At 42.0% G+C, this 26,496-nt stretch overlaps 1 protein-coding gene across 1 annotated transcript in view; it reads left to right on the forward strand.

The window, feature by feature from the left end:
- LOC122801261 (fibronectin-like) overlaps positions 1-26,496 on the forward strand; it is a 363,509-nt gene that overhangs the window by 130,366 nt on the left and 206,647 nt on the right. The window contains exons 3-5 of the mRNA XM_044070812.1: positions 17,265-17,522; positions 19,755-20,012; positions 24,386-24,643. Coding sequence (XP_043926747.1) covers positions 17,265-17,522; positions 19,755-20,012; positions 24,386-24,643 — 774 coding nt within the window. The remainder of the gene's footprint in view (positions 1-17,264; positions 17,523-19,754; positions 20,013-24,385; positions 24,644-26,496) is intronic.

Genomic DNA, 26,496 nt, shown 5'->3' on the forward strand with positions numbered 1-26,496 from the left:
GGTGTGTTCCACCAGTGGCCTGTTGACAGACCCACAACTACAAAGGTGCAAGAGTGACATGTGCACAGCACATCTGTGCCAAATACAGTAGAACAGGGTTAATGTGTTGTACCCCACCCTCATTGTAGCCCATACCACACACACAAATGTTAGGCATCTGTGTATGTAAGGCTGTGAATGGCCATGACCTATCAGTTTAGCTGTGTCAGTGTTGTGAACAACATACAGAATGGGCTGTGTGTGTGAGGTGTGTGACATATGTGCACAGTCTGATGGATGATACCAGCAGTGCCACCGCTAGGTGAACATCCCTGCACCCATAAACTGCTACCTAGGCTGTGGTCAACATTATGGACACTGTGTAAGGGATGGTGCTGTGCAGTGCACCCCCGACATGGTGACGTCTCCAGGCCCCTTAGGTAGTCATCTGAGGTACCCATGTCATGTCAGGGTGCCATCCATGAGCACGGAGATCAGTGGCCAGGCATATACAGCACTGTGGTGACCAATATTGGATCACATACCACCTGTAAGGGGTAATGGCTATGCATGGATGTGCGATAACAGCCTTCACAATCCACACCTCCACTATGCAGCATGCCGTCTACCTTACAGAAGGACATTTGCTACACCATGATGATGGACATGCTACATGTCCATATCCTGATCTATATGACATATGTCATGGACAGCCACCATCCTAATACTAGGATCACCACAGGCTGGACAGATCCCTGTGCCATATATGTGACATACTCCCGCCATACCATGCAACCCTGTCCATCAAAGCTGCAGATGTCATCCCAGTCATACATGGTGTGATGGCCACATGGTAGATGTACTATCAACTGACTGGATCAGTAATGTGGCACTGATGCAGCTTGCGGTGGCACAATGGCCGTCTGTAACAGCGTGGAAACCGTGCCCGCACATGCTATGGTTGATGACCATCCCTGCGAATGTCGTCTGACTATCCATTGTCCCATGTCTATCACATGTGTAATACAGGCGATCCGTGTCAGGATGTTGAGCAGTTGTACAGTGCTGTGTAGATGTATATGGCAAAACACATGCATGTACATGTGTCCATGCGTATGTGTGCATTGTCACTGCTCAAGTCCATTCCGGCTGTGTCTGTGTTGATATGTGACATATACACAGCATCCAGGTCAACAGTAGTACCGTGGACACATCGAGGCATGTGCAGATAGGTAAGAACACAAGTGCAGGCAAATAGACATGCCCACAGCAAGACAGTATTTACATGGAGTATGAACACTGTAATGAGGTGACACACATATATGGTGATGATATCCAGTGCATAATGGATGTGACATGTGTGACACAAACACATCAGTTGTGTCGGTGTCATGGTGCTTTGCAAAGATAACTGTGCAGATGCAGTAGATGTCATAGAAATGTATGTGCAGCAGTATCTGTGTGCATCTCTGAAAATGTGGCCTGTCACCATCATTATGTTTTACAGATAATGCCCCGTACACGTCTCCCAGCATACACCCGCCAGGAGGATGATGTCCTCATCCCACAGCTCCATGACAACTATGACTTGTTGTTCAGCCATGTGCCACAGCATGCCCAGCAGCGGGATTACCTGTGGCAGGATCTACTCAGGAGGGTGAACGATGTGGGTGGCCATAACCGCACCTACCAGCAGGTGCGCAGACACTGCATGGACCTGATATGACATGCAAAACAGCGTGCCACTGCATTCGCCAGGGAACAAGGTGGAACAGGTGGTGGGCCACCGCCCCAGCCCCCACTCACACACACCGAGGAGCTACTGGCCAGTCTGGGGACACCCAGGGAACAGCATCCAGAAACACTAGCTGCCATCGTGGAGGTGGGTGTCTCCCAACCAATGAGCCTGGAGTTGCCTGGTAAGTCAGTAATGCACATATGGCTATTATATCCCATGTAGTTGCATGTGTCACTGTACATAATGTAAAGTAACAACATATGCCAGGTATGTGGACACACATGCTGCATACTACAGTATGCTACATTGTGTATGCACACATGTGCATACTATATGCTATTACACAGGTGAATGTGTGCAGATGCACAGTGCAACCTGTGGCTGTCATACAGTCATGGATAATGTTCATACTGGTGTGTCACCCCTATACAGGTACCTCTGGCGTGCCGCACAGACATGGGTCCGTTGCAGGTGAGACTGTCATCAGTATCAGGCATGTTACAGTGTAGATCTATTTGCCATGTGGCCAGTTAACACTTGCACACCTGATATTTGTTCCATTCACGATATACAGGTCGCACCACCATGCATTCACACACACCACCCATGTGCAATATATTCACACGTAATGATACACAGACTTGAAACCACAGTACTTGTCATTGTGACATGTGTGGTCAGCTGTGCATACAACGGTGGAGGTGTTCTACAATGGAGGCATATGTAGTATGCATTGGAACAACATGTGTGGTACGCACACAGTACCACACAGTGAGCTGTGATATGGGCAGCCCACAAGTGTCACCATTGTGTCATATGCCCCTGCATCGAGTGCACACATTGTGATGTGCCACCTGACATGTCCCAGACATGTAGTGTTCTGTCTGCAATATTGTCACACTATCACATGACCTATACCCCACATACCAAACATACAACCCGTTGTCTGCACAGACCTGTGGAATGTGACATATCTGACATGTATGGGTGTATGTCATATGGGACCACACAGACATGTGGAGAAGATGCCCATCACACACAATTGGCCACCACATGTGCACACATGGCCATGGGGGATGGCCAGAGACATGTAGCCACACAGTACATGGGATGTGTATACACCCTATTGCACATTGTCCACACATGGTCCAATTATAGCCTTAGTTGACCGATTATACAGTTGATGTGGTACAGTGGACAACCTAAAAGCCTGTGCACAGGTACTGGAGGTGTCACTGAAGTCTACCATATACGATCTGTCAAACATCACGACTGTGTCGCAGTTATGGCTATGCAATGTGTACATATTATGCATTCTACAGCAACATACATGCCTCATGTTGCCATGCAATGGCACAGTGTCTGTACTTCACACTGTATAGCAATGTAGATGGCTCACACTACCCTCCCGTGCTCATGCACATTTGCTAAACATGCATTCTATCTGTAGGGCATACACACAACACTGCAATGTGAAGCCCATTATGATGCTGTACATGTGTCAGGACACCATTGTGTCAAACATGTATGCATGTTAATGCACATGTCAGCAAATTACATGTCAAGGTCACGTCAGCCATATGTACTGTTATCCTGTTCTGGGCCACATAGTGTATCACGGGGATGCATGCATACTACCATGATTGTGTGAACTGCATGGCTACTGATATGACACCTGCTTGCTGTAGTGTGCAACCCAGGGAGGTATGCTTACTAACACTATTAATGTCTGAGCTGCATGCCCTCTGCTCTATCGCAGGCATGCTGCATGCCATCTGACAAATCACATGCATGGTGTGTCTGTGTGTCTGTGTGTGTCTGTGTGTGTGTCTGTGTGTGTGTCTGTGTGTGTGTGTCTGTGTGTGTGTCTGTGTGTGTGTGTGTGTGTGTGTCTGTGTCTATTGTACTTTACAGTATTTCTTTGCATTCACAGGTGATGTAGGTGCGTTACCCTCCTGCGGTCCATCTGATGTTAGTGTCCCCACAGATACTAGCAGTGATGAACATATGCATGAGGTACAGGCAGGGTTGTCAGGGGCTGAATCTGTGCCAAAGGTTACCATCCCAGCTATGTCCCCCTCTTCCCTGCACACAGTTCTGCTGCCAACACATACCGCATCACCGGTGGCCATAGAGGAAGGACAGTCAGCGTCTGTTGGCGTGGAACAGGAACGTGTGGTGGCTACAGAAGGTGTGTCTACACACCATGGTGTCAGTGTAATGACTGTAGATGTGCCACACAGGCATGTGGCCGGTGCTGCTCGTAGGAGGACCTCTGACAGACATGCACCTGCAGGACAGAGCGCAGCAGCTGGTATCACCAGATGCATGTTCCAGACTGTAATGGCGGCACAGGCACGTGCTGAACGGCAGAACAGAGAAGGGCAGAGGCTGCAGAGGGCTGCTATCCATACCCTAAATGACAACATCCAGGCATTGGCAAATGCTCAACAGCAGATTGCTAATGTTCTGGATAGGCGACTAGGTGAAATGGTCGGAATCCTTGACCGAGGCATGGCAATCCATGAGCGGGAGCTGTCTGTGCTGGAACACCTGGTAGGAGTGAGGCGTAGGCCACATGGACGTAGGCCAGCAACACCACCTAGTGTAGGTCGATGTGAGCATGCCACCTCACATGCCTGCTCCCATAGTGCCGGTAGCAGTAGCAGTGCAGCTGCTGCTGCGTTGTCAACACCAGGACACAGCAGGCCACATGGACGTGACCCTGGACGGTCTCAGCGGGGACACGTTTCCAGCGGACATGTGTCATCTGACAGTAGCCACTCTGTACCTCCACCTGGTAGTGCCCGTGCAACCTCAGGCAGGCACAGGTCACGTGGCCGTGGACGGACACAGTGAGCTGTACAACCTGCACTGTATAATCTGGGGCTGTCAATTATACCCCGTGTAGGCATCACAAATGGCAGAACTGTGTACACACATACACGCACACAGCAAACACAACTGTAGGGCTCCACAACATCCACATACATTCTGCACAGACATGTCCAGTCAACTCACTGGCCCTTACACACACACATGATGTTATCCATTGGTGCAGCCTATGCCCCTGGCAAACATATCACCCTGTGCATATGATGAAGCCTGTGCCGCATCCCTGTCATCCACACCATCGGTGCAGGGTTATGCACAAATATTCTGATGCACAGGGTGAACAGCATAGTGAGAGGTGTATGTAATACCTGTGTATGCATAGTGAGGGATGTGTATGTTGCAGTGGTTGTGTGCAGCCTATGCCCCTGGCAAACATATCACCCTGTGCATATGATGAAGCCTGTGCTGCATCCCTGTCATCCACACCATCGGTGCAGGGTTATGCACAAATATTCTGATGCACAGGGTGAACAGCATAGTGAGAGGTGTATGTAATACCTGTGTATGCATAGTGAGGGATGTGTATGTTGCAGTGGTTGTGTGTGAATACTGAGTTGTGTATGTGACATAGGTTGTGTACTGTCGACATGCACCAGTCACACCATGTAGTGCAGGTGCAGCATGCATTGTGGTGTGTTCACGGTATGTGTCTCGGTTACATCTGTAGCACCATGTTGGTTGTGATACCCTGGTTCCCTCCTATGGTGTACTTGCATGTGCCTACAGGTAGCAGTGTTTGCAGTCCCCCACGTGTAACTGTGGAGTACACACAGGCACGTCTGGCAATATCAGCATGCTACATGTACCTTCATCCTGACTGTTGGACACACAAACATGACACAGATGTCCGCACATATACTGCACCTGACGCATGTGGTCAGTGCCACAGGCTACACTGGACAGAGATGTGACATACATAGCAGGACACATTACAGGTATGGTGACATGGTACAGGGGTTGTACACAGCAGCCTGGCCAATGATGATGTGAGGTGTCACTTGGTAGCTGGAGGCCACACTGTGCAGCAGTAGGACCCTGTAACAGTATGTGAACATGGCCGCAGTTACGGGGTGTACACCACTATAACGCACACCCCATAGTGTGCAGCTGGGGACCCTTGCATTTGTGGTCATCACCCTCACAGTACTATGCACCCACACGACGTGTCACAGAGAAGGGACATGCACAGGTAGCCAGTATGGCTGGGGCCTATGGCATCAACAGGGTTCTGCAATGCATCACCATTACGGGTTAGTCAACACGTGGGGCCAGTGATAATTTCCCACCTTATATTAGCATACACACTCACACCAAGCACCAGACATACATACAGACACACACACACTGTGGTGACCACACATGTGTATACGGACAGCCGATGTGTGTGATGCACCTCACCGGTGAATGTCATGCTTCCCACACTGATGTATGCACAGTTCTCTACAATGGTGTACAGGGATGTGTAGCAACTGGGACATATTCCCCGTGATATGTGGCATCCCTGGTCACACATTCGGACACACATGGCAGTGCTGGGAATGATACACCAGCCATATGATGACACATTTGATGGACATGCAGCGGCATTGATTGCATTATGTGTACCAACGCTATATCTGGCAAATGTGCTGCTATATACACACGAGAGGTTGTAGGTGTTACAGGTGCCATATGACATATAGTTGTTAACACCTGACCGCTGTGTATGCATTATGTCAGCACCATCACGTAACAGCGGCATAGCGTACAGTTAGCACATGGCATGATAGGATGGTGTGTGACACAACTGTGAGCCACCCCCTGCACACATACATCTGGACAGGTGGTTCACCACGTTATGTACACACATCCCTCCATACGTGCTGTTTGTATGTCACCGTATACAAATGTCAATGATGGGTCTGCATTGCGTCTGCATGGCGTAGGTAGGTGCAACTATGTTACGGGCATCGGCCACTGCACATGCATGTTTGCTGCATGCACAGTACAGATGTCACATGTGTCTCCTGTTGCCATGTTTGTATGCATTGCTATTGTTGGACATGTGTGTTGACATACATAATACATGGACTGCGGTATGATATCACGGGTGTCACAGGCGACCAGTACAAGGGTATGTGTCCCGGTCAACACTGCTACCCACTGTAGTGTGAGCATTCAACAGACATGGGCCCACATTCAATTCGCGTGTGTAGCATTGATTAGGCCAGTGTTATGCACGAGGTACATCAAAGGCCATGTATGTATGTGTTGTGTGTGCAGTCCATGCACACATCCACACAATCACATGTATGACATACCCAGACATGTGTTCATTGGTGTACAGCAACAGTCAGGTGTCACAGCTGTGTAAGGGCCATGGTATGTCTTGAGCCGACCTGTTCATGTATACTGGTATCATTGCAATGCATAACACCTGTTGGATCCCTGTTGGTACGTGTGTACTCTGCACAGCTGGTGTACACCGCTGTACAGCCCAGTGGTCATGTGTCACATGGTGTTGTTGGACCGTAAGGCTGTGTAGTGCTGCACCAACGACATGGTGCTGACTTGACAGCTACAGTGTACACTGCAGTGTGTGCATGTGACCTGCACCTGTGACAGCTGTGATGGCAGCTGTGTGTGTACAGGTCACTGCATGTGTGACCGCCCTGTGCGTGAGGGCAGTTATACCTTACTGTGCCCTTCTGTGTGTACACTCCATCTGCATGCAAGTTTGCCCTTTGCAACAGCTAAGTGTGTGAGCATGCCCAGTACGCCGTTGTGTAGATGGACACACAGTACATTCCACACTGCGCCCCTCCGTGATTGGACTCCGTGTGCATGCAAGATGGCCCTTTGCAACAGCTAAGTGTGTGAGCATGCCCAGTACGCCATTGTGTAGATGGACGCACAGTACATTCCACACTGCGCCCCTCCATGATTACACTCCGTGTGCATGCAAGATGGCCCTTTGCAACTGCTAACTGTGTGAGCATGCCCAGTATGCTGTTGTGTAGATGGACACACAGTACATTCCACACTGCGCCCTTCCGTGATTAGACTCCATGTGCATGCAAGTTGGCCCTTTGCAACTGCTAAGTGTGTGAGCATGCCCAGTATGCTGTTGTGTAGATGGACACACAGTACATTCCACACTGTGCCCTTCCGTGATTAGACTCCGTGTGCATGCAAGTTGGCCCTTTGCAACAGCTAAGTGTGTGAGCATGCCCAGTACGCCATTGTGTAGATGGACGCACAGTACATTCCACACTGCGCCCCTCCATGATTACACTCCGTGTGCATGCAAGATGGCCCTTTGCAACTGCTAAGTGTGTGAGCATGCCCAGTATGTTGTTGTGTAGATGGACACACAGTACATTCCACACTGCGCCCTTCCGTGATTAGACTCCATGTGCATGCAAGTTGGCCCTTTGCAACTGCTAAGTGTGTGAGCATGCCCAGTATGCCGTTGTGTAGATGGACACACAGTACATTTCACACTGCGCCCTTCCGTGATTAGACTCCGTGTGCATGCAAGTTGGCCCTTTGCAACAGCTAAGTGTGTGAGCATGCCCAGTACACCATTGTGTAGATAGACACACAGTACATTCCAAACAGACGTGTGATACTAAGCGTGTGGGCATGGCCATTGACATCCTGTATAGCCATGGTGGTCATCCAGGCACCAGATGTCCAATTTCAATGTCACGATGGATGCCTACATTGAACAAACTTGTTGCTCTCTCGAAGGGTGTACTGTCTGTGGCGCATCCCGTATCTATTCAGTGTTGTTGTGCTCCATAGATATTTAGTTGGCCCGTTGACAGCACTGGTGTGTTTGTGTACATCTACCTTGGAACGGTAATATGCTTTCAGACCGCTCACTCTCTAAACATTCCCTATCGGCATCTTTGCCTTTGCGGATGATGTCACCCACCTAGAAGTATGCCTCTGGGAGTGCTGTGTTCAGTAATCTCGGTAGCGCATTCTGTAAATGCGTAATGCTGTAGTGTGTTAGAGTAGGTAGGTGTGTGTTCAACTCCCGGACCTTCCAAGTGTGTGTGTGTGTGTGTGTGTGTGTGTGTGTGTGTGTGTGTGTGTGTGTGTGTGAGTTTCCAGCTGCCTGGGGACACAGTAAAGCTTTTAGATGCCTCACTACACATACATTCCCTATCGGCGTCTTTGCCTTTGTGGATGATGTCACCCACCTAGAAGTATGCCTCTGGGAGTGCTGTGTTCAGTAATCTCGGTAGCGCATTCTGTAAATGCGTAATGCTGTAGTGTGTTAGAGTAGGTAGGTGTGTGTTCAACTCCTGGCCCTTCCAAGTGTGTGTGTGTGTGTGTGTGTGTGTGTGTGTGTGTGTGTGTGTGTGTGTGTGTGTGTGTGTGTGTGTGTTTCTAGCTGCCTGGGGACACAGTAATGCTTTTAGATGCCTCACAACACATACATTCCCTATCGGCGTCTTTGCCTTTGCGGATGATGTCACCCACCTAGAAGTATGCCTCTGGGAGTGCTGTGTTCAGTAATCTCAGTAGCGCTTTCTGTAAATGTGTAATGCTGTACTGTGTTAGAGTAGGTAGGTGTGTGTTCAACTCCCAGCCCTTCCAAGTGTGTGTGTGTGTGTGTGTGTGTGTGTGTGTGTGTTTCCAGCTGCCTGGGGACACAGTAATGCTTTTAGATGCCTCACAACACATACATTCCCTATCGGCGTCTTTGCCTTTGCGGATGATGTCACCCACCTAGAAGTATGCCTCTGGGAGTGCTGTGTTCAGTAATCTCGGTAGCGCGTTCTGTAAATGCATAATGCTGTAGTGTGTTAGAGTGGGTAGGTGTGTGTTCAACTCCCGGCCCTTCCAAGTGTGTGTGTGTGTGTGTGTGTGTGTGTGTGTGTGTGTGTGTGTGTGTGTGTGTGTGTGTGTGTGTGTGCATGTTTCCAGCTGCCTGGGGACACAGTAAAGCTTTTAGATGCCTCACAACACATACATTCCCTATCGGCGTCTTTGTCTTTGCGGATGATGTCACCCACCTAGAAGTATGCCTCTGGGAGTGCTGTGTTCAGTAGTCTCGGTAGCGCATTCTGTAAATGCGTCATGCTGTAGTGTGATAGGGTAGTTTGGTGTAAGTTCAATTCCCAGGCCTGCCAGATGTGTGTGTGTGTGTGTGTGTGTGTGTGTGTGTGTGTGTGTGTGTGTGTGTGTGTGTGTGTGTGTGTGTGTGTGTGTGTGTGTGTGTGTGCATGCTCCCGTCCGCCTGGGGACTCAGGTTATGCTTTTAGACGCTTCGCAACACAGATGTATCCTGCTGACGTCTTTGTCTTTGCGGATGTTGACACGCACCTAGTAGAATGCCTGTGTGTCTGCTGTGTTTAGTAATCTCGGTAGCGTGTTCTGTAAATGCGTCATGCTGTAGTGTGATAGGGTAGTTTGGTGTAAGTTCGATTCCCAGGCCTGCCAGATGTGTGTGTGTGTGTGTGTGTGTGTGTGTGTGTGTGTGTGTGTGTGTGTGTGTGTGTGTGTGTGCATGCTCCCATCCGCCTGGGGACTCAGGTTATGCTTTTAGATGCTTCGCAACACAGATGTATCCTGCTGACGTCTTTGTCTTTGCAGATGTTGACACGCACCTAGTAGAATGCCTGTGTGTCTGCTGTGTTTAGTAATCTCGGTAGCGTGTTCTGTAAATACGTCATGCTGTAGTGTGATAGGGTAGTTTGGTGTAAGTTCGATTCCCAGGCCTGCCAGATGTGTGTGTGTGTGTGTGTGTGTGTGTGTGTGTGTGTGTGTGTGTGTGTGTGTGTGTGTGTGTGTATGCTCCCGTCCGCCTGGGGACTCAGGTTATGCTTTTAGACGCTTCGCAACACAGATATATCCTGCTGACGTCTTTGTCTTTGCGGATGTTGACACGCACCTAGTAGAATGCCTGTGTGTCTGCTGTGTTTAGTAATCTCGGTAGCGTGTTCTGTAAATGCGTCATGCTGTAGTGTGATAGGGTAGTCATGTGTAGGTTCGATTACCAGCCCTGCCACATGTGTGTGTGTGTGTGTGTGTGTGTGTGTGTGTGTGTGTGTGTATGTCTGTATCTCTCTCTCTCTCTCTATATATATATATATATATATATATATATATATATAAAATCTATTTTCTGCCCATAACTCTGCTCTTGCATGGACAGCTGACTGTTTCATGTATCGCATATTTCCATAGCTTTCACATACCATTGGGGTATGTTGCAACTCCCAACGTTGTCCATGCAACGTCCATGTTACGGGTGGTGTTACACGCCCTTACAGGCATTTGCTGTATATCTTGGCAGACATCTATCCTTGCTGTACTCTCACTGTACTCATACACGCCGTAGGCTTCATGTATCATGGCCTAGTTTTGATGTGTGTATGTCTATTTGTGCTGTGTGCATGGCTCTGGGTATGTCCCACTATCATCATTTGTAAAGCTGACAGCCCTATAGGTTCTTTATGTAGACTGCTGTGTCATTTGACATGTCAACACATACCTGCGGACAGTACTGTACGTCCTACTGCAGTGCATTTCATACCTTCTGCGTTATCTTGCAGTCGATATTGCTGTTTCCTCACACATGAATCTGTTTCTGTTCATACCACTCCACCTCCTAGAGCACGTTGCTGGACAAGGCCTTATCTGATAGTGGGACACATAGGGGCAGTATTGACATGTTGCTCTTACAAATGTAGATAGTTGATACAATAATAGGTTTTGCATTAGTATGGCTTTTCTGACGGATTTGGTGTCTTACTCACATGTTTGTCATTATTTCATGTCTTCAGTTATCATGAAAGTGCCAGAATGTTACTGTTGTTATGTGGAACACACCAAACATATGAGGCAGAACTCTGCACATTCTGAGTAAATCTGTACAGTTGCGGAGTATGTGTCTGTAACAAAATATCAACTTTCTGACACCAATACACACACTGTATGGCAGCATCACAGGCCACATGCCATTACATTTATATTGCAGGACACACCCACCCAGACAGTTGTATTCCTCACACAGGCCAACAGCTGCTTATCCACACTAATTGGTCTATCATGTACCGTATGTGTGTGCCGGTATTTGCGCTTTCCGTCAGTGGCAGAGCTCACGTACGTGTCTGGGGGACTGGACATTGTTACGGTGACACTGCATGATACCCTGAGGGACACATTACTTTTGTGTCTATTAACCTTCCACATTGACATTCACAGGGCATACGTTGTCATTCATATTTGTTGGAGTACATGCGTGTGTCTTGTACATGTTTTCTCATTTGTCCTGATGTCTTTCTTCTCACCTGTCCACCTAGTATCACTAGTTCTGTACATGTATTTTGGACAGGTTACCTTCATACCCCTAACCTGTACACATTATGGGTAAACGCCCTGATGTTTGACCTTGTTACATTTGTCATAGTGATGTGCCTTTCTGGTAAATTGCTGGCAAGGCATTACGGACTGTGCGGTAGATAATAGTTACTGACATTTCCATTACATGATTAGTAACACTCATAACATCCGTATTCATGGGTATGCCAGTATTTTCACAACGTTCTGACTTTGTCTGGGGTATATCTAATATAGTCCCTATTTGTATTTCATGTACTATGCCTTAGTGCAGCTGTGTTATTCTGACAGTTTGCCAGTTATGGGTACCATCTTGGTCGTACGCATGTCCATCCATGATAATCACCTACATGACACTGATATAGGGCCCTACATATTGCCAAAATGGTTTCCGCAATATCCAGTGGATGGTTTGCCCCATTATTGAGAATATAGGCGTGTGCTATACCCACATCACTCCCACGGGGCGGGCCTACGAAATCCCTGCCAAACAACACCTAGGCCCATTTCTGCAAACCCATGATTCCCATACCTGACAACCCTCTACAGTACCCATTACACATGTTTAATGTGTGTGGTACTGAAGTGTGGAGACACTTATATGCACTCCCCACTCTCTGGATATCAGTTTGTACGTCATACATTCTATCGACACATGTGTCGTCACCCTTGCACCTGATACTGTTGCATGTACAGCTATTTCGTATTTGCTGCGGTCACTTCTTTTGCGTCAATGTCGGTTGACACTACGTAAGATTCAATTTTTGGAGTCCTGCAATGGACACCTATCTGCATGTTTAAAGTGTAGAACTTGCTGGACTGTCACTTTTTGGCCAGTGGTTTGGAACGCTGTGGTTTATTCACCTTTCCTGCATGTCTGTTTGTCTACCCATATTAGATATAACGTCACCTATTTATGTACATATGTCATATCTACGGGACATAAGTCTGTTGTGTATACATATATACATGTACAATCCTCATTTCATAACTTGCTTTGGTTTACATCTGTGGATTATGTGTATACACATATATCTATATCCATACCATACCTTTCCACTATACAGATTGTCGCAGAGTGTACAGCTGCTTGCCCATTTATCTTCGCTGTGTTTTAAATAAACCTGTGTCTATCTGGCAATGTCGTGGCATTTCATTTGAGATTACAGTGGGGATTTCTGGCAAGCAGTTCAGGTTACGACTGCATACCCTTCAGAGAATCCATGCTACTGACACACCCGTTATTCTATCCACTTTCTATGTTTGTTCTGGCACATATCTGGTGTTTGTCCCTATTTGTACTGGTAGTTTGCATGGCTTTGTCCGGTTTCATACTTTACGAGGTTAACAGGTTTGAGCCATGTATAACTAACATGGGGGAAACAGCATTCATTTACTATGCTGTGAGCGGATCACACACGCAGGCGCACTTGCATTTCCTTATTGTGGGTTACGCGCAGGCGCGCATGCATATCCTTATTGTGGGTTACATATGTTTACTAAGTCTTTGTGCTTACGTGGGCTTTATTACTTGTGACAGTACCAGTAATTATCTGTAATACGGTTAACGGACGTTTGCGAAACACACGTTCACCTTTACATATTTAACTGTCTGTACAGCACAGACGTATTCATTACACTTTCACATTATATGTGCTGTAGTCGTTGTTCAACCGGGACTGCATTCACGTTGGCCGGATGCTGTAACCACTATACGTTTGGTGTTCTGACTCATTTATATGCATACCCATAGTACATAGCTACATTAACATATGCCTCACCGCTTCACTTACGTCACAGGCATCCATTCTCCTGCTGGGAAAAATGCGGTACTACATGTTACACATTCCCTATTCCCTACTGCTCTGGACCCACGCTGCATATTTCATCACTGCAGGGATATTCAGTACCCAAAGGCTTATAGTCCTGACACATACAGGTCTTTAATTGTCAGGGTGTTCATGTGGTGATCTGGGTTTAGGCTTGTCTGCCTGGTGAACGGAACTGCCCTGACCATGTTCAAATGTCAGACAAAGCACATGGGCAGGGTTTGTCCATTTTAAACATTTAATCTGTGTTTACAGACACAGGTGTTTGGGCACCTGTTAGCAGCTTATGATGTTGGCAATAGATAATATGGGTGGGGGCGGTTACGATACATAATCCACGGTAAGTGGTGTTCCAATTCACATTTGACTATTTCCTGTATTCATTCTTACGAGGGTTATTATTTTGCACATGACTTAACTATGAATTAACTACAGGTATGCAGTAGTACAGTCAACATATGTGACGGCTTGTTACAGTATATATGTACGGACCTCTGTAATACTGGGGACTACCCCACATCCTTCACAACATTTCCTGCTTATGTACATACTATTATTCCATGAACTTTTGAAGCTTGTGAGAGCAGTAATTACATCTGTCCCTATTTGTCCACCCATCCTTTTAGGCTTTGTCCAGGTTTTGTTGCTGTAATAGGTTGAGCGGTGGTGTCGGTATGTGATTGAGTTGAATATATACTGTCGATAATTCAGTGGGGTTACCACTTGTTCCTCTTTGCGAGGGGAGGTCCCACTTTGGACAGTTGTGTCCTGTGATGACACCTAAGACATGGCATATGTCCTGTGATTTTAAGACAATAATATATTTCTTCATTTCTGTACTAGTTGCATGATACAGGTATTTTGTATCTGGTACACATAACTATTATTTGGGATAGCATAAGCTATTCAAATGCTATGGCATTAGCTTTTATCTTGGCATACACGTGTAATTCTGTACTTTGCACAGGCCGGGGGTATGTTTTATCCTGCAAATTCTCACATTTCTACAAGGGATGTCCCACCTTGGCCAACTGAACAGGTGGCAACCCTAGTGGGGTGACTTGCATGGTGGACAGCTGTTCCATCCTGCGTAGTATGAATTGCATGTCTGTGTAGAAACTGAACAGTACCATGACTACACATACATGTTTTGTCCAGATGTGTACAGTAATGGACACCGTGGCGTGTAAACAACTCTGAGGTTTCAACAGGTTACTTATCCCACGCGGGATGTACACACATTTTGCCGTAACATTAACGCACGGGCATTTGGATTTACGTACCTGTGATGGGATGTTTACAAACATGGGATACATATTTGCAATCCGGACACTGCCTAGGACGATACTTCCTACTACATATGGGGAATACCCGCCATGTGTAGGTGTACGGATGCGCAAGGCTGGTAGCTGGATTTGGTGGACATTCGAACATGGGTGCGGGTTATGTGCTATACAGAGGTTGTTGCGTATTGCATTTGCATGCATGGGTTCTACTTTTGGATATCCCGGTTCTGCATATAGCATCCTATGTGTATGTGACGGTTACGTTCCTGTTCATGTGTATAGCACATTTTAATATACATATGTTTGTGTGTGTTTGGTATACAATATGGACTGTCAGGTTTCTTTACGGTTGTTATATAGCCACAACTGCCCTGCTGTGTACTATCACTACCACTGTGGGACTGCTGGTGACCATACCCATGGGGCTAGACGTGTGTATTGGCGGCGCGCTGACATGATGCGCTTCACTTCCACTGGGTATAACTTCTGACAGTGCAGCACATTACGGACACACGATTTTAAATGTCATTTGTTCCATGGACGGAAACTCATATTATGTTGCGTGCATTTCTGTTTGGTTCTCCATTTTGTGTGGCCGGGAACTGTCTTGCATGCTTTGCATACGTTTCATTATCCACGGACACTGATAGGTGCGATTACTATTGCAGGCAGGCTATAATATTCAGCAGTTTAGGTTGCTCATCGCCAGCTGACATTGACACGCCTCCGGGCGCAGCTTAATAACACCCCATGCACTCGCGCACATGTCCTATGCACGTGGATGTGGTAGCAGTGCACCTTCATTAATATGCATATGGCGCTACTACACCATTTATATGCTGCACGGCCAGCGCAGGCCTTACACCGGCCTTGCGCTGAGCTTCATGAATCCGGGGGAAAGTCTATTTAGCTAGTTGCCTGAGATGTAATAATTTTAATATAGGTAAGACAAATAGGACATTGAGAGAGAGGGTGAGAGAACATGTATATGCAATAAATCGTGAGGATGAGACTAATGCACTGGCGGAACACGAAATAAATAATGGGATGGACCATAAATTTAAGTCTATGGTAATAGAATTAATAGGAAAAAAATAGTAGATTAGGAAATGTTAAGAACTTTACTGAGCAGGAAGAAATTAGATGGATTATTCGAATGCAGTCAGATAAAGGGAAGGGCCTAAATGATAGGACACTCTCAAACCATTTTTAAGAGACAGGCTACTAAGACACACTAACAAATTATAAATTACAATATGTATTTTGATATCAGCTGAAATAACAATATATAACATGAAATAACATTTTATTTATTAATAGATTGTTATGATTGCTATGATTGATATATATTTAATGGCATTTAATGAATCTGCAGAATAATGCATATTAATATATATGTTTTTATCTATTTCCATACATTCTATTTTTATATATTTATTAGGTGTAGGAAGATCATTGTGAAATGCAATTATTATTAGTTATGTGAAATATGTAGATTTCTGAATGAAATTTAATACTTTTATTATTGATTTTAATAGGACAAACATGTAAATGACAATGGAATATGCTATTATGTAGATATAAAGAAATAAGTGATATGAAATGTTTATATTGACATCTTTGTGTTAATATAGTTAATTTCTCTTTAAGGCGGATTTTTGGCGCCTTTTCTGACTATTTAAATGACTGTTTAGATATCAATGGCCATTTGTCTGAAGAAGGGTAAACTATTACCCGAAAGCGCTTACATAATAGCTTTTATATTGTTCTGCTTTTAATATTGGAATAAAAAGCTAAAACGTTGGAATTGCCGTGGTGGTATCTGGAAGTGTGATATAAGAAATTCTACTGTTTTTGTCCAGAGACCTTTATTCTGCTACTGCTTCTTTTATTTATACAACCATTTATTAGTAATATCATATAATGTCACAAGTTTAATTTTAAAATTTCTTACTCCAGTATACTTTGATTACTGATGCACTCCAGCTGCTGTGGTATGTATCTTGTATTTACCATTAAATGTAGATAACCAGACTTGCTGTTATTTGAAAATAATTTTTTTTTTACTTTTTCTATTTTAGTAGTGACAGTATACCCTAAACTAGCCATCTGTGCAACTACTACATTTTTTAATTTACTACTTTAGACTGAAATATTCTAGAAGTATTATATGAGTAACTGTGTATTTTCCTTTTTCAGAGCCTGAAATGCCAAAGAACCTTACAATAACAAATATCACAACAACATCAATGCTCCTGACATGGACTGCTCCAGTAGGACTTCACAGCTACTATATCATTAATACCACTGGAAGTTCTTCTGAGAGTATGGTTGTAGAAACTGACTATGTTAACATCACAGGACTGATCCCAGGAGGAAACTACAGTATCAGTGTTTCAGCACATTCATTTGATGGGACGATTGAAGGAGACAGTGTTTCAATGAAAGGGTCTACCAGTAAGTGCTTCTGCTTTTACATTTTACACAAAACTCAGGGTCAATTGCCATTTTACATTTTATACAAAACACAGGATCAATTGCCATGGTGTTTCATATAGTTTGGATGATGTAAGGAGGTTCATCTTTCCACATTTTCCTATGAAGTCGTATGGTATGCACACAGATTTTCCTCTGATTCTGAAACACTGTCTGTCAATCAGCAAAAGAGCTAGCCTCCTATTACATGTATTACACGTGATGCCTGTTTACTTCTTTGGTGAAACAAAGCAATTCTACTGATACAACACATATTCTCATTGATGTGGAATTCAAAGTGGTTTGTTTTGATAATTTTGAAGATAACTTTAATTCAGCTGGTAACACTTCATTTTGGTATTAAAAATACCTGCCTCACACAACTGCATTTCTAAATAACTCTTAGAGCTTCTCCGTATATATTTTTTCACATACACTACACAAGTCTTCTAAATATTTTTTCAGATTAAATGTTTTATTTTTTGTTCAATTTCACCACCTGTTTTTTAAGACTACTTACTGTGAGGAATTCTTTCCCTCAGTTTTTAATTCCTTTTATCATTAATGAAGCATTATTTTTGCACTATGCAGGCAGTGTTATTGGACAGTAGGAATGCTCCTTCTTCCAGATTTTAAATGAAAACAATTTGTAGTCTTCATGTCCTCTCTAGAAGACTAAAACTGCTGTTTCACAAAGTGAGCCTTTGCAATGTAATACCACAAGGATTTAATCAATACTAAAATTAACTTATTTCTTATGATCCTTTTGAAATGGCTCATATGATATTACTATGATCATCCCAGGGGCTTGTATGTTGAAAACAAGCCCTGTTGGAAGGATACTTGCACAGTCAATCCGTAGCAAACTACCATGCATTTGGAATTTAATTTTCTAAACTTTATTACCATAACACATATAGTAACAATGACTGCTATTTCATAATACTTTGTTCCACAGTTAATTTAAGTAATATTTATTATTAAATGTTTAGGCATAAAGTTCATACTCAGAGTATGAAAGCTGTGACTGAAAACAGTAAACTTGTAAAACATTAATGAAGATTGAAGTGTCCTGATGATGAATGCATTAGGAGGAAGGATACTTTCAGATTACTAGAGATGTGGAAAATTATTGGAAAAATTAAATTGTATAAACTCTAGACAATTCAGATCTCCTTTAAATACCCAATCCAAACAATTTGCTTGAGATATAAGGATAGAGCTATATAACATTAGTTGTTCTCCTACTAATGACACAAACTAACTTTAATGAGAGTGGATTACATTGAACACAACGATTTAGAAAAAGTGAATATCATTATAAACAAAATGTCATGATAAAAAGTAGTCTAACTCCATCTATTATCAGGAAAGAATTAAAAATAGAAATGATTTAGATGAAGCAGTACCTGATCCTCACACTGTTATCCTGCTTCCTCAGATTGTATAGTCTTGCCACTCTATGCAAAAAAGGCAAATGTATGCATTATTGGACAGCATTTCCTGAACAAGAAGCCAGTTAATGTTTCAAAAATAGCAGGCTGCATGCTCATGTGTAATCCTTAAAAGTTTTCCACCAGCAGAAACAGCACATTTTACAAACTTTCAAGTCGATCACCTAACTCAGGTATTTCTCTGCTCCCTGCTCATTTGACCAAGTCTCACCACCAGTTAACAAAGCAAAAAGAAATATTTAAAGGAAATATTTGCATGTTTTTTCCATGCTATTCTCCAGTTTTAGTAAGCTCATGTTTTTAAAAATTTCAGCAAACTGAAGAATTTCTTTGATTTAGTTAAAATTCAGTAGCTAACAACCCATAGCTAGAATTATATATACCAATGTATTCCTTTATGTTAAATATTGATGATGATACTACTAGATTTTATTCATAGCATCTCTAGATGAAGTACAACCGTATAATAAAAATATCAGGTAATGTCACAAGTTTAATTTAAAAATTTCTAACCGCCAATGTACTTTGATTACTGATGCACTCCAGCTGCTGTGGTTTGTATCTTGTAGTTACTATTAAATGTAGATGACCAGGCTTGCTGTTATTTGAAATCAAAAATGTTTTTTACTTTTTCTATTTTAACAGTGACAGTTTACCCTAAACTAGCATCTTTGCAACTACTCCATTTTCTTAATTTACTACTTTAGACTGAAATATTCAATAAGTATTATATGAGTAACCATGTATTTTCCTTTTTCAGAACCTGAAATGCCACAGAACCTTACAATAACAAATACTACAACAACATCAATATTCCTGACATGGACTGCTCCAGTAGGACTTCACAGCTACTACACCATTAATACCACTGGACATTCTTCTGAGAGTATGATTTTAGAAACTGACTATGTTAACATCACAGGACTGATCCCAGGAGAAAACTACAGTATCAGTGTTTCAGCACATTCATTTGATGGGATGATTGAAGGGGACAGTGTATCAATGAAAGGGTCTACCAGTAAGTGCTTCTGCTTTTACATTTTACACAAAACTCAGGGTCAATTGCCATGTTGGTTCATATAGTGTGGATGATGTAAGGAGGTTCATCTTTCCACATTTTCCCATGAAATTGTATGGTATACACAAAGATTTTCCTCTGATTTTGAAACGCTGTCTGTCAATCAGTAAAAGATCTAGCCTCTTATTACATGTATTACACATAACGCATGTTTACTTCTATGGAGAAACAAAGAATTCTTCTGATACCGCACATATTCTCATTGATGTGGAATTCAAAGTGGCTTGTTTTGATAATTTTGAAGATAACTTTAATTCAGCTGGTAACACTTCATTTTGTACTAAAACACCTGTCTCACACAGCTGCATTTCTAAATAACTCTGCGAGCTTCTCCGTATATATTTATTTTTTTATTTCCAGTTTGTTTACCGGGGGAGTCCACTGGGTCAACATGACCCATTTTCAGTGGAGGCCCTGGGAGAAAAGCTCCAAGAAAGTATTGTACAAGTTCAATTAGAATAAAATGCAGGCGTATACAAGATAACATTGTATTGAGAAACACAAATAAGAATTTACAACAAGCATAGTTGGCAGAATCTGTTAAGAGAGAAGTTAAGGGTGATTCAGTTAGTTTTGATGCAAGGGAAAATGAGTGCTGAAGAGTGATTGTCAGTTAAAATACATCTATTGAGGAATCAGATTATGCTTGCTTTACATACATAAAGTAGAAAGTAGAAAATTATTCACAATATTTACTTTAATTACAGGTTGAGTCATGTGAGCATAGCTCTAGGAATGTTAAGTCGGTTAAAGATAGTGAAGCTAAAGGAGTTAAAGAGAGCTTGTAACGGGTTATAGGTATGAGACTGTGGGAGAGTTAGAGAGCTGTGTACCAGGGGAAAGGACCCCTAGGCCATAGAGATAGCAAGGATTAAGTAGGGTGGAGGCAGGTGCATTTCCATTTCGTGGACAAGTGTTTGAAAAGTTGGCTTTTGAAGTTGTCAGAGTTAGAGGTGGTTCTTAGTGTGGAGGGAAGGGAATTCCATTTTTTTGCCTAGAGCATAAGAGAGGAGCAGTTGGCCAGCAGGGCGCTTAAGTTTGTGGATAGCAATTAGATTCTGGTACTCAGATCTAAGTGTTCTGTTAGGAATATAAGGGGGAAGGATATTAGCTAGAGCAGGGCATTTTGTGGGATGAAATATAAGTCTATGTGCTGTGGATAGTTGCAGGTAGTCCAGGTGGTTAGAAATTTCTAGCCAATTCAAGGATTGAAGTATGAGGCAATGATGGGTGGAATGTTTGGAATTGGTGGCAAATTTAGATATTTTATTGTAGCAGTTTTCTAGTTTGGAGGTCACAGAGGTGGACAGGTTGGTTAGGAGAGGAGCACCATATAATAAGGAAGGAAGAAGATATGTAGTGGCCAGAGTATGCCTAGTGAAATTAAAGAGAAAGCGATTGTTCCTATACAACATACCTAGCTTTTGGTGGGTTTTATTAATGTTTTGTTGAATGTGGGTGTCGAACTTGAGGTGTTCATCAACAGTTATGTCTAGTTTAGCAGAAGGCACCACTTCTATGGGTGAGTTGGATTGGCTAAGGAGTTTGAATTCATTTTTGTTATAGGAGTAGGTCTTAGAGGGGGGTATAGCAGGATTTTAGATTTATTTGCATTGAGAGAGAGGTGGTTTGGGTGCATCCAGTTTTCTGTTGTGGAAAATGCAGTTTGAGTTTTTGTCAGCAGTTCAGAGAAGTTAGTAGCAGGGCAGACTAAGGTAGAATTGTCGGCATATCGAATGATTTTTGCATCTGAAATAGCAGTGTGGAAGTTATTGATGAAAATGTTGAAAACCATGTGCCCGAGGATGGATCCCTGGGGTACGCCTGTTGGGGTAGGTAAGAAGGAAGAGATGGAGTTCTTCCATTTGACTGCCTGAGATCTGTCTGATAGATAATGAGAGAACCAGGATAGAGTTTTTGTTGAGAGGTGAAGGTTTGAGAGATGGCAGAGTAAGTGGTTCTGGGAAACAGTGTCAAATGCCTTAGACAGATCTAGTAAAACAGTAGAAACTAGATGTCCAGAGTCTCGGGCTTGATTGACAGTTTCAAGGAAAGAGAGAAGGGCAGTTATGGTGCTGTGGGATGGGCAGAAACCATGCTGGGTGGGTGTGAGAAGATTGTTTTGGGTTAAGAATGGCATAAATTGGTAGTGAATGCATTTTTCAAGGATTTTAGAGATTGGAGAGAGCAGAGCAATGGGGCGGAAATTAGAGACACTTGCATTTTTGCCTCCTTTATGGAGATGGATGATATAAGCTGAGCTCCAAAGTTTGGGGACGTAGGATTCATTTAAGGATCTGTTTATAATGATGCTGATTGGGGGAGCAATACCATCTGCAGCATATTTTAAGTAGGAGTGAGAATATTGTCTGGAGCGTTACTGCATGATTTGAGTTTGGAAAGGAGTTTTTTTATAAAGTTTGTGGAGATGGGTTTAAGCTCAAACAGAAGAGGAGGGTTGTTAGGAGAGTTTGGAGGCTGAGAGTGAGGGGCAGTTGGGTTATTGTTAGGAAAAGATTTGGTAAGGGTTTTTTACATACACTACACAAGTTATATAAATACATTTTTTCAGATAAAGTGTTTTATTTTTTGTTGAGATTCACCACCTGTTTTTTAAGACTACTTACTGTGAGGAACTATTTCCCTCAGTTTTTAATTAATTTTGTCATTAATGAAGGATTATATTTGCACTATGCAGTCAGTGTTATTCGACAACAGAAATGCTCCTTCATCCAGATTTTAAATTAAGACAGTATGTAGTCTTCATGTCCTCTTTAGAAGACTAAAAATACTGTTTCACAAAGTGAGCCTTTGCAATGTAACACCACAAGGAGTTAATCAATACTAAAATTAACTTATTTCTTATGATACTCTTAAAATGGCTCCTACTAATATTACTTTGACCATCTCAGGGGCTTGCATGCTGAAAACAAGTGACGTTGGAAGGATAATTTCACAATTAATCCGTAGCAAACTACCATGCATTTGGAACTGTATTTTCTAAACTTTATTACTATAAACATATAACAACGACTGCTATTTCATAATACTTTGTTCCACAGTTAATTTAAGTAATATTTATTATTAAATGTTTAGGCCTGAACTTCATACTCAGAGTATGAAAGCTGTGACTGAAACCGGTAAACTTGTAATACTTTAATGAAGATTGAAGTGTCCTGATGATGAATGCATTAGGAGGAAAGATACTTTCAAATTACTTGAAATATGGAAAATAATTGAAAAATTAATTTGTATAAACCCCACAGAATTCACATCTCTTTTAAAAAAACAATCCAAACAGTTTGCTTGACATATAATGATAGAGCTATAAAACATTAATTGTTCTCCTATCAATGACACAAACTAACTTTAAAGAGAGTGGATTACATTGCACACAATGATTTAGAAAAAGTGAATCTCATTATGAACAAAATGTCATAATAAAAAGTAGTCTAACTCCATATATTATCAGGAAGGAATTATAAATAGAAATGATTTAGAAGAAGCAGTACCTGATTCTTACACTGTTATCCTGCTTCCTCAGATTGTATAGTCTTGCCACTCCATGGAAAAAAGGCAAATGTATGCATTATTGGACAGCATTTCCTGAAAAAGAAGCCAGTTAATGTTTCAAAAATAGCAGGCTGTATGCTCATGTGTAATCCTAAAAAAATTTCCATCAGGAGAAACAGCACATTTTCCAAACGTTCAAGTTGTTCAGCTAACTCAGGTATTTCTCTGTTTCCTGCTCTTTCAACCAGGCCTCTCCACCAGTTAACAAAGCAAAATCAAATGTTTAACGGAAATATTTACATGTTTTTTCCCAGCTATTCTCCAGTTTTAGTAAGCTCATGTTTTTAGAAGTTTCACCAACTGAGGGATCTCTTTGATTTACTTCAAATTCAATAGCTAACAAATCATAGCTAGAATATGTACCGATGCATTGCTTTATGTTAAACATTGATGATGATACTACTGGATTTTATTCATAGCATCTCTAGAGTAAGTACAACCATATATTCAAAATATCAGATATGTCACAAGTTTATTTTTAAAATTTCTTACCACCAATATACTTTGATTACTAATGCACTCCAGCAACTGTGGTTTGTATCTTGTAGTTACTATTAAATGTAGATGACCAGGCTTGATGTTATTTGTAAACAAAAATGTTTTTTACTTTTTCTATTTTAACAGTGACAGTTTACCCTAAACTAGCCATCTGTGCAACTACTCCATTTTCTTAATTTACTACTTTAGACTGAAATATTCAAGAAGTTTTATATGTGTAACTGTGCATTTTCTTTTTTCAGAGCCTGAAATGCCAAAGAACCTTACAATACCAAATACCACAACAACATCAATGTTTCTGACATGGACTGCTCCAGTAGGACTTCACAGCTACTACATCGTTAATACCACTGGAAGTTCTTCTGAGAGTATGGTTGTAGAAACTGACTATGTTAACATCACAGGACTGATCCCAGGAGGAAACTACAGTATCAGTGTTTCAGCACATTCATTTGATGGGACGATTGAAGGAGACAGTGTATCAATGAAAGGGTCTACTAGTAAGTGCTTCTGCTTTTACATTTTACACAAAACTCAGGGTCAGTTGCCATGGTGGTTCATATACTGTGGATGATGTAAGGAGGTTCATCATTCCACATTTTCCCATGAAATCGTATGGTATGCACACAGATTTTCTTCTGATTTTGAAATACTGTCTGTCAATCAGTATAAGAGCTAGCCTCCTATTACATGTATTGCACATGATGCATGTTTACTTCTTTGCAGGAACAAAGCAATTCTTCCTATGCCACACATATTCTCATTGATGTGGAATTCAAAGTGGTTTGTTTTGATAATTTTGAAGATAACTTTAATTCAGCTGGTAACACTTCATTTTGGTATTAAAAATACCTGCCTCACACAACTGCATTTCTAAATAACTCTTAGAGCTTCTACATATATATGTTTTTCACATACACTACTCAAGTCCTGTAAATACTTTTTTCAGATTAAATGTTTTATTTTTTGTTGAATTTCACCACCTGTTTTTTAAGACTACTTACTGTGCGGAATTCTTTCAATCACTTTTTAATTCGTCTCATCATTAATGAAGCATTATTTTTGCACTATGCAGTCAGTGTTATTGGACGACAGGAATGCTCCTTCATCCAGATTTTAAATGAAAATAATTTGTAGTCTTTATGTTCTCTTTAGAGGACTAAAAATGCAGTTTCACAAAGTGAGCCTTTGCAATGTAATACCACAAGGATTTAATCAATAGTAAAATTAACTTTTTTTTATGATCCTCTTGAAATGGCTCATATTGATATTACTTTGATCATCCCAGGGGCTTGTATATTGAAAACAAGCCCTGTTGGAAGGATACTTTCACAGTCAATCTGTAGCAAACTACCATGCATTTGGAATTTAATTTTCTAAACTTTATTCCCATAACACATATAATAACAATGGCTGCAATTTCATAATACTTTGTTCCACAGTTAATTTAAGTAATATTTATTATTAAATGTTTAGGCCTGAGTATGAAATCTGTGACTGAAATCAGTAAACATGTAAAACGTTAATGAAGATCACAGTGTCTTGATGATTAATGTATTAGGAGGAAAGATACTTTCAAATTACTAGAGATGTGGAAAATTATTGAAAAATTAAATTGTATAAACCCCTCACAATTCAGATCTCCCTTAAATAACCAATGCAAACATTTTGCTTGAGATATAAGGATAGAGATAGAGAACATTTGCTGTTCTCCTACCAGTGACACAAACTAACTTTAATGACAGAGGATTACATTGCACACAATGATTTAGAAGAAGAGAATATCGTTATAAATAAAGCGTCATAATAAAAAGTAGTCTAACTCCATATATTATCAGAAAGAATTATATATAGAAATGATTTAGGAGAAGCAGTTCCTGATCGTCACACTGTCATCCTGCTTCCTCAGACTGTATAGTCTTGTCACTTTATGGAAAAAAGGCAAATGTCTGCATTATTGGACATCATTTCCTGAACAATAAGCCAGTTAATGTTTCAAAAATAGCAGGCTGCATGTTCATGTGTAATCCTTAAAAATTTTCCATCAGCAGAAACAGCAGTTTTTATAAACTTACAAGTTGTTCAGCTAACTCAGGTATTTCTCTGTTCCCTGCTCTTTCGACCAAGTCTCTCCACCAGTTAAGAAAGCAAAAGCAAATATTTAAAGGAAATATTTATATGTTTTTTCCCAGCTAGTCTCCAGTTTTAGTAAGCTCACATTTTTAGACGTTTCAGTAAACTGAAGACTCTCTTTGATTTACTTCAAATTCAATAGTTAACAACCCATAGCTAGAATATGTATGAATGTATTGCTTTATGTTAAATAGTAAAGATGATGCTACTAGATTTTATC

Source organism: Protopterus annectens, chromosome 4.part1 (assembly GCF_019279795.1).
Source record: "Protopterus annectens isolate FY-2018-M chromosome 4.part1, PAN1.0, whole genome shotgun sequence".
In the NCBI taxonomy this organism is placed as follows: Eukaryota; Metazoa; Chordata; order Ceratodontiformes; family Protopteridae; genus Protopterus; species Protopterus annectens.